Consider the following 10,000-nt stretch of genomic DNA (forward strand, 5'->3'; position numbering starts at 1 on the left):
AATTTTTCTCAAATTCAAATTCAAATATAATTCAAATAAATGTCAAAAGAGGGCGGGCGCATAAGAGCGCGATCTTTAAAACATGTGCACATGTTCTAATAAGTATAYGAGAGAAAGCGCACAATACTAACTAAAATAAGCACCAATAGATGGCGGGCGTATAAGAGCGCGAACTTTAAAACGAGTATGTGTAAAAATAGTGTAAAAGTTAATAGTAAAATAAGTTGACAAAAGGTAAGTTAAAAGTAAAATAAATGAAAGGTAAGTTTTGCATTAAAAATTAAGGATTTTTTTTTATTAATTATTATTATTATTACTAATAACATAAATGATTTACATAAGTGTACTAGTGATATAGATATAAGTAAACAAAGGGTAAGTAATATAATGTATAATAAAGTAAAAGTAGCATGAAATGTATACAGGTTTTCACTATTTATCATAGAACACTGATCTTTTTTGTACATGATAGAAAATTAAATTTTCTTTCCAACGGTACCAAACACAAGCGCTTATCGCCAATAAGGAGTTATTGGCAATAAACCGCTCCGGGTGTCAAAAATTGACCAAAATCTCGACAAAAATCAGAAAAATTTTCATCTTTAAAATTGTTCCATATAACGTTCTTTACATTTCTAGAGGTCTCAAAAAAGTGCATAAAACGTTATTGAGTCAGGTTTAAAAAAATACGAATTTTTTGGGTTTTTGGAGAAATTAAACCATTGATAAAGTTACTCTTACTCTCTTACTTTATTATTAATCCAGGTGTAAATCAAAATTGAAATATGCAATTAATAAACTTAATAAAATAATAATAAGAACATTTGAGCTAAACACGTCTATGGCGGCATATAAGTGTCACAGCGAACACAATAGCCCGAATATTAATCAATCGAATAGCAGAAATGAATGTGGGTCGCCATGCATACCTCGAACAGTTGTCCCGCAGTGGTGGTGTTGGGATTGCAGAGAACGTCAACTTTTTGCCCATTTAACATGATAACTGTCACATGCTTCTTTTGTCCTTTGAAATCGGGCATAGTAATCTGCTTACTTGGCAGCGAAGCCCTCACAACGAATTCCGGCCCAACACAGTCCCTCGGCACGTCAACACTGGCACGGTAAAGTCTGGACGCGGCCCTTTGCACCGGATTTCGCCTCATCCTCGGTCTTCTGCCACTATTACCACCATCCAGACGCTCTCCCCGACTCAGTTTGGAATTTTTCCCGCAATAAACGTCCGAACCGGTGGCTAAATCACTCAATCTGTTCGTCGCACTCCCGCAAAATTGAAAATCCTTAGGTAGATCATTGTTAAAGTATCGCATGTCAGGCACACACATCGATTTGGGGCGCACGAGTGAGCCGGGGGCGTTGGAAATCGGCATGGAGAAAGACAGGTCCTCCATGCTGGTGCTGGCTTCTTTTGTCAGTTTCAGGATGGGGTCGTGGGGGCGCGTCAGGCCGATCCAGCGGCGGGGGATTGTACCAATCCCCTCTGTGTTCGATTCACTTCTGGAAAAACAACAATCATCATTATATCTATCACATACATTATTCATTCGAGATGGGAAACAAGAACGAGTAATGACAGGATTCCACTTGATGACTCTCGTCTTCGTATAACAATTTGCAAGTTATTAATTCTAATTTACCTTAATTACGTTATAATCATCTCAACAATAACATATGAGGAACATTGAAACAATTATATTGTGGAATCTATTCAAGGACAACATTTTTGTTTCATCTAAACTATTTTTAAATTGCTGTGATCTGTGGTTACCTATTCCTGGTTCTGGGACGTAATTCGGGCATAGCTGGGGGTCCCCAAGGGGTGTCGAGGGCTAATTCCACAGCTGCCATTGCTTCCTGATGCAAATCCATGACGATGTGAGAAAAAGGGCGGTTTTGTTGACGTCGCTTGCAGTAGTCAGAAATAACCTAATATCAAACTAATGTTTAAAAAAAATTATCGATTTCAATTGAGTCACAAAATCTCATTAATAGTCTTATTATTTTCGGCATTATAATATATTATGTTATTAGGAGTAAAAGTGATACTTTTGTGATAAATAATATTAAATCAATAAATAAACAACTGCCTTATACTAACTGTCTTATTTAAAATAATAGAAATATAACATATTTTTTGCATTCAAATATCTGAATATCTCCATTTTAGAAAGCACAGACTACGAAAGACAGTTAAATTAAAAAATATCAGCCAAAAAATTCTCTAGACTTGCAAAGATAACAAAAATTTTAAGAAGAAATTCTCTAATCCAAAAAAAGTCCCCACAGAATTTTCAAAATATCGAGCTGCAAGAAAGAGAAAAACTAAAAAAACTAATTAAATAGAAATAACAGTTTAAAAAATTCTCTAAATTTGCAAGTAAACATAAAAAACTTAGGTGAAAAATTCTCGAATCTAAGAAATTGTCAGTGTCTTTTCACTTGAGGAGACCAAGAAAAAATACAGAAATACCATCAGTCTAAAAAATTCTCTAGAACAAATCAGAAAAAAATTCAAATTTAAATAAATGTCAGTGGAGATTTTTTCCAATATGGAGTTGCAAAAAACTAATTTTTCTATCACAATTTCTATATGGAATTTTTTTTGGTGATGTAGGACAGAATTATCAAATATAGCAACTTTCATAACTCTAGAACTCTTTCTAATTTAAATCGAATTTTTTTTTGTTTCAAAAATGTCTATAACCGGTGAAGAAAAAGTATGGAACTAACCATTTTTTAAATCATTTGCCTTCACAAAATAATAATTAACAAAAATTAGAGTGTTTTGTTTATGAGTTAAGCGATTGTTTTTCCAAAATGGCAACTTATATGAGAATTTTTTTCAATAAAAATTGAATAAAAAGTAGATAGCTGTAATTAATATCATAATATATCATCGTAGCCTTTATAAAAACAAGGTTTTATAGTGGTGGGTCACTACTTGAAAAATTGAAAATTTTGCAGAAATCAAAAAAAAAATAAATCGAAAAATTTTATTTTTGGGAAACGTTCATCAATTATCATTTTCAAAGAAATAAATAGTTTGAACAAAAAACGTTTGGTTCCATACTTTCTGTTCACCTGTATATCGCAGAGAATTAAAAATAAATTTTAGAATTTTTAAGTTTAAAATTACACTGATCTTAACAATGTGGATTTCGTCGCTTAATTAATTCTTAATTTCCAAGATTTTAACAAATTTGGCTTTTGACAAGAATAATAATAAATAAATTTACTCAAACCAGTTTGAGTAAAGTTGAGTTGAGTTTAACAAATTTGTCGATTTTCTTAAAACCCAGTTCTTTCTACATCCTTTGACCAAGATAATGAAAATAAAAAAGTAACTAACAGGAAAAAGACGGTTAAATATTCACTATTGATCAAGAAGCTGTTTTCCTGCGCCTTGAAGCACTTACCTTCTAAAGCGACACTTGCAACACTTTAATTTCGTGAGTGAACGTCTTAAAGAAACAATCAAATTAGCATAGAAGCATTTAGGACCTAAAGTGCATTTAACTTCACCCACCAGAAATTTCTAAAGCAAACATTTAGTTTATTCACAAGTTTAGCAACTCCAATGTTGTTGCTTCCTCCTTGCCGCATCATGTAAAAATAGGCAAGCTTTTGAAACATGGCATTGACAATGTCAGGTATCGGAGTTTCAATCTTAAGCACTTCGCAAACTAACAAGAAAATCCTCTTATTTCACGTATTATTTTTCAACGGCCTGTGGATACTCCAACAGGTATGTCAAGTAGCATTTCCGGTAGAATTTTCACGTTCAGGTTTAATTTCGATCTAGTAAATTGACGTATGTATCCAAAATAAAAACCAATGGAACGAATTGTTCTCTTTATTTTGACATTTAACATTTACAGTGCATTAAAGTATACATTTCTAAAGGCAATTGACCATGAAAAATGCATTAGACCAACAGTTCTTATTCGTTTTGGGATCGATAAATGTATTTTCTCAAGTATCAGCACCTCTCGCCATCTGTGCGAAGTAACTTCCCACTTTCGACTACATAAAGGAGTCGGTCGTGGAAATTATACCCACCTTCGATTTTATCGTCATATCGACATATTTCATGGATAATAATAATAAAAATTTATAATTTCTCTCTACAGGGTGCGGCAGAACTCGCGCCCCAGAGAAAATTTTCAAATAAGGTAAGATATCAGGAACATGAAAAAAATGTTTAAAAAATTCTATCTGTCAAAAAACTTTGACATATAATTCTTGACATTTAACTTTTTTTATATCTATTTAATGATACTGATGATTTTGTATATGTTTTTTTTACAATTATTTAGTAAAGGGACTAAAATTTTGCCAATAAAAGCCACAAACAACATTGAACAGCCCTGTATATCAAAAGCATCGTTATCGAATTTTTTTTAAGTAAATGTTAATTTTACAGTTTAATTTTCATTAAGGTTTACTCCTAGTTTATTAGCTAACATCCATTCTTCTTTCGAACACTTTATTTTATGTTCTTAGCAGCGTAACCAAGTGATACACCCCATTTCACCCCGTTAAAAGTTGTATTTCAAAATTTCGAAAATTCTAAATTGCATGATTCTTTCTTCGTTTAAAAGTTTATACCCCGTTAGAACTTATTTTCAAAAAATCTTGTCTTAGTGCACCTTTACAACCGCTAAGGAACATTTCCCAAAATTCAAGTTACTAAATTTGTTTAAAAGTGTACACCCCATTGCACCCCTTAGAAATTTATTTACAAAAACTCTTGTTTTAGTCAGGGACGAACTGGCAAATTTTTTCATGGGGTGCTAAGTTGAAATGAGGGCACAATAAATGAAATAAAAAAATGTATATAAACTACTTACACTTAATGCAGTATTTTTTTAAAAACTGCGTCACTTTTTCATAATTCATTAATTATTTCCTTTACTGAGGGTGTGGCGTCACATTCAGTTGGAATCATGACATGGTTTAATAAAAAAAATAAAGTTTTTTGATGAACGTCTTTAGAGACTGCTTGTAATTTTAATTTTTGTTTTTCTTTTCGTTTCTGTGCACCAAATTTATATTTATATATATTTAGATTTTTCCATTATTTATGCCCACAAATAAATTTAAGTAAAAACGATATCTTATATATTAAAAAATGTGTGACATAATTTTAATCACGAATATCCCTCTAAAAATTAGAATAGATAACACAGTATTTATTGACCCACCTCAAAAAATATAAAAATTACAGCTTATCAAAAATCGGAAAAAAATATTTTCTGAAAATGTTTTTGTTATCCGATTATTATGAAACTTTGCATGTTAAAAGACAAAAAGACACTCTTTGTTTTGGTGTCAATGGAAGTTTTGTAAAAGCTATACATTTTCCGTAGCAATGGGCCTTTCCAGTTTTTGGATCATAACTTTATTGGTCTATTAACCCATATTTTTAATACCAAAACTTGGAAGTCCAACCATTTTTTCATAAAAAAGATACTCTTGTTGTCAAAAATGTAAAAACTCTCGTCTTCGTACTCTTAGCACACCGATAAAACGCTAAGGAAGATATCTTCCAAATATGTTTTCACCCTAGTTTAAACGTTTAAACACCCCATATCATCCCCTTAGAGATTGATTTTCGAAAAATCCTTTCTTAGGCCCTCTACACCCTCTAAGAAACATATCTTCCAAGTTTCATGTTTTTATCTTCATTTAAATTTTTACACCCTATTTCCTTTCTTATCAACCCTCTACACCCTCTAAAAGACACATCTTTCAAAATTTCTATTTACTTCTTCGTTATATCACTTAACAATGACGAATTTTTATAGAAACTTTGGGGGGGAATTTTCAAAAATTACGAAACACGTTTTCTTCCTTTTTTTCATAGATATAACTTCAAAAAAATACAGCTTTTTATACCAACCTTCATCCCCGTTTAACCCGCATGCGGGTGAAATTTACAAAAATCCTGAAACACGCTTTCTTCAGTTTTAACTTATCAAAAATCGGAAACAAATATTTTCTGGAAATATTTTTGTTATCGTTTATCCGCTTATTATGAAACTTTGCATGTTAAAGCACAAAAAGACACTCTTTGTCTTGGTGTAAATGGAAGTCTTGTAAAAGCTATACATTTCCGGTAGCAATGGGCCTTTCCAGTTTTTGGATCATAACTTTTTTTGGTCTATTAACCCATATTTTTAATATCAAAACTTGAAAGTGCCACCATTTTTTCATAAAAAAGATAATACTCTTGTCGTCAAAAATGTAAAAACTCTGGTCTTAGTACTCTTAGTACACCGATAAACCCCTAAGGAAGATATCTTCCAAATAAGTTTTCACCTTAGTTTAAAGGTTTAATATTTTATATTATTCAAAATGTTATTCAAAAATGTTCCAACATTTTCTCTTTTACCAAAATTATGAATTTTTTCTTTTACGTACTTATGAGAACCTTTCTGAATCTAAAATTAATTTTGGCAACAAACACAGTGACATCACTTTCTTGTTTGGATTTCTGAGTAATGGGTGTCTAGAAAAAACGTTAAAAAAATTTAGTTAGTTCCCTATGTTAAAATAAGAAAAAAACTTCCTATACAGTCCTATATCCTGAAATGCTTCCTGAAGGAGTTAGAGCCCCCTAAAAATAGTGGGCAAAAATCTTTTGTTCTCAATTATCTCAGTAATCGATGAACATAAATTTACAAGTTTGCATCTAATGGAATATTTTGGGGCTAAATGCCAAAAATTGTGTACCCTATTTAAAGGGGCAAAGGGGGTTAATCTATTTAAGATAAAAAAATTAATTTCTGCTCTTGTTATTGCAATTTTTTATAATTACAATTTATTCTTAGTAAAATAAACGTAATGGGGGAAAAACAGTAACAGAACAAAAGAAATAAGAAAAAAATGTGATATCACTGTTGCAAATTCACAATTAGACAACAATAAAAACGTCCAAATACCAATATCAATAAATATCACTTATCATGTATCATTTTTTTCTTTGTATATTATTCAAAATGTTATTCAAAAATGTTTCAACATTTTCTCTTTTACCAAAATTATGAAATACTTCCTCCAATAATAATTAAATCATGAGTTACTTCCACGATCGGCTAATGCACATTAATTTGCATAACTAATACTGTTAGTGGGGTGTTGGATGTCACCGAGACGAGAATGAGTGCATTGAGGTAATACATATCGATTAATTAGTCACGTACTGATTGGTGTCAGAGAACATAATTAGGGGTGACAGTGGAGGTATTTCTATCACAATTTATGCATGGAATGGAAACGACCATAATGTGCGATAAGGGGTTAGAAGGAGAACCACTCAGGATTAGATCGCATACTAGTCCAATAAGAGTGACGTGTCGAAAAAATAAAGAATAATGATAAGACTTTAACCTTTAACCTTTTCTTTGGAGTAATAAAGGAAATTTCTCTAAGCCGCCTTTCATACCACAACAGAAAATTGGACGGTTTAAAGTCAATATTTTTATTCGGAGTTCGAAAACCTGACAGCATTTCTGAATAAATGAGACACCCAAAAACAATTTTAATTCGTTCCGATTCCTTATTTGAGGGATTACAGACCACCTGAGTCCGCGTTTTGAAGATCTATTATCCATAATTTATTGTTTTACGACAAAGCTTCGGATTTTTTTAAAAGCTTGAACGTATTTTTGATTCAAAAGCTCCCCAATGTCTCTTGTAGGAGTAGTAAGTAAACATTAGTAAATGGGAAGTCTCTAGTTAAGCTTATGTTGTTATAACTGTGTCAATCATGTCCTATCTTTAGCAAACAGGGAAGCCTCAACGAACGCCACTATATTAAAACTTGATGCGTCCTTTTCTGCTCCTTATCTCGACGTCTGCAACAAGTTTCGCAGAATACAAGCTGTAGATACAATCTGAAACACTTAACTAGATTCCCCGTCAATTTATAACCCTTATAATAAGGGTTATAGTACATAAACCACATGAGAAGCTAGTCAGATATTCAAATTTAGAACTTCATTCAAAGAATTAATTTCGCGATTAATTCCAGGGTCTAAAACTGAAAAGTAAAAGTGGGATAACTGATAGCCGGTCGTAATTTTGTTACAAAAACCTCTCCCCCACAGGGTTGAATTTATGAGTGGAAGGACCCTAACCATGTGTTATGTTTGAAACTGTAATATTTTGTTATGGCTTCGAGGTGTTTTATTTTGTTGCTCATCGGATAGAATAAATTTACCAAACGTCAAATTTTAATTACCAAATTGAATTGGATTAATGCAAAAGTTTATTTAACCTACAATTATGCATAAAATATGACCGGCTTTGATTGCAGTTCACTAACAGATTTATTAATTAATTGTAACTAAACGGTTTCGTGTCTATGCAAGTCACGCCGATATTCTGATAATCTCTCGTTTTATGTGGAAAAAACAAATTCATTGATTTAAAATCCCCCAGGGAGGGTGAGTACACAATCATAAATCTCTTTTTTAATTCACAGATAGCCGATAATCCAAATGTGTGTAAAGATTTCAACGCAGGAAAACAAAATAATTTCAAACTATTCTAGTCCTATTCCAAGCTCTGGTTTTGGGTTTGTGCTCCAATTTTCTGCTTTTTGTGATACGGCAAATAAATTTAAATTTATTATATCCTTCTTTAGTCTTATACAAATAGAGTAGATTATTGCACTCATTACTGTTTAGCCTTCTTTTGTTCTTTCTTCGGCGTTATTTCCTAGCAAAATTCCGGGTTATTTTTCAAGGAAACGCTTTGCCGCTTATTATGATGTAAAGTAATCCACATAATGACACGATTTAAAAAACACAATTTTACTTCTATTTCCATTTTACTGTTCTGTTCTAAGCCTAAGAAAAAAATAATCCGTGTTACCTACATTATGAATTATTCCGACTATGTCGTTCTGACAAAACCCAAGTGACATTTCTCTGTTTTCTGCATATTAAAAATTTAAAATTAAACTACCCGCAAAAACAAGAAGCGAAGGCAAAAATACACACTCAAACATTTTCTTCATTTCAAAATATTCATAACAGCTTTTTGCAAATTAAAGGACTAAGTTAATTTAATTAATTGTAAGTAAGCAATTCTTATTATTATCATTCTTATAAATAATTTTAATTGTTAAATTGCGCCTTATAATAATTTCTATTTGCGTAAAAGTTTATTCTTTTCTGGTCCTAATTTTTTTAATTTTTTTCTGAAAGTACTTTATGACGATTAAAAAGCAACCTTTTAAATATAATATTTCGTTTATTTAGATTCAAGATTTATTTCTTCTTCAACCTTTTGAAATTCCTTTATTTTCTTTTTTCACACTTTTCTTATTTCTATTTATCATTCAATTTTCTTTCTTAACTTATATCGCTCTTTGTGTGTTTGAAAAGTATAGTATAGTTTACGATTTATATCCACAGCTATTTTTACGAATTAAATTTTTCTCTTAGCATTAAAAAAATAATTTGAATTGTAAGTTTAGAAAAACTTATTTGGTCACTTATGGTTTCTTTTTGTAGATTGAGTTCTTGTCAGGATTTTCTAACACTAGTACATAATAATAATAAACCGTCCTTATTTGAATTGTAAATACAACTCGAAAGGCATTTGCTAGACAGCAAATGCTATATAAACTTAACTCCTCTTAAACAGAAAAATAAAGAAATAAACAAATATATGAAATGAAATATACAAAAATTGCACTCTACTAATACACACATTAAAAATAAGGAAAATAACCTTTAAAGAAAACAGAAAAATATAATAAAAGAAAAAAAAAAACAAGTAAATAACAAAAAGCAACAAAATATTTAGTAATGTTACAGAAAAACTGTGAATTAGTGAAATATGTCTTAATTTTTTTGCGAAAATTGTACACCAAAAGTTTTTCTTTAAACAAACACAAACAAACATTATGTTTATTAGGAGTAAAAGTGATTAGTTTATGTGGCGAAGCTGAACGTTTATTTTGCCACAC

The 10,000-nt window shown here is 31.1% G+C and overlaps 1 protein-coding gene across 2 annotated transcripts in view; it reads right to left on the reverse strand.

Annotated features, from left to right (window-relative positions):
* The window catches only part of LOC123007432 (FERM and PDZ domain-containing protein 2-like), an 83,641-nt gene that overhangs the window by 12,237 nt on the left and 61,404 nt on the right, over positions 1-10,000 (reverse strand). For both annotated transcript variants that reach the window (XM_044402728.1, XM_044402729.1), the window contains 2 exons: positions 1,787-1,944; positions 930-1,515 (listed from right to left, as the gene is read on the reverse strand). In XM_044402728.1, the coding sequence (XP_044258663.1) occupies positions 930-1,515; positions 1,787-1,944 (744 nt within the window). The remainder of the gene's footprint in view (positions 1-929; positions 1,516-1,786; positions 1,945-10,000) is intronic.

The sequence above is a fragment of the Tribolium madens genome, unplaced genomic scaffold (genome assembly GCF_015345945.1).
Source record: "Tribolium madens isolate multiple individuals breed KSU strain unplaced genomic scaffold, Tmad_KSU_1.1 Scaffold_3;HRSCAF=73;Tcas5.2_LG2, whole genome shotgun sequence".
Lineage (NCBI taxonomy): Eukaryota > Metazoa > Arthropoda > Insecta > Coleoptera > Tenebrionidae > Tribolium > Tribolium madens.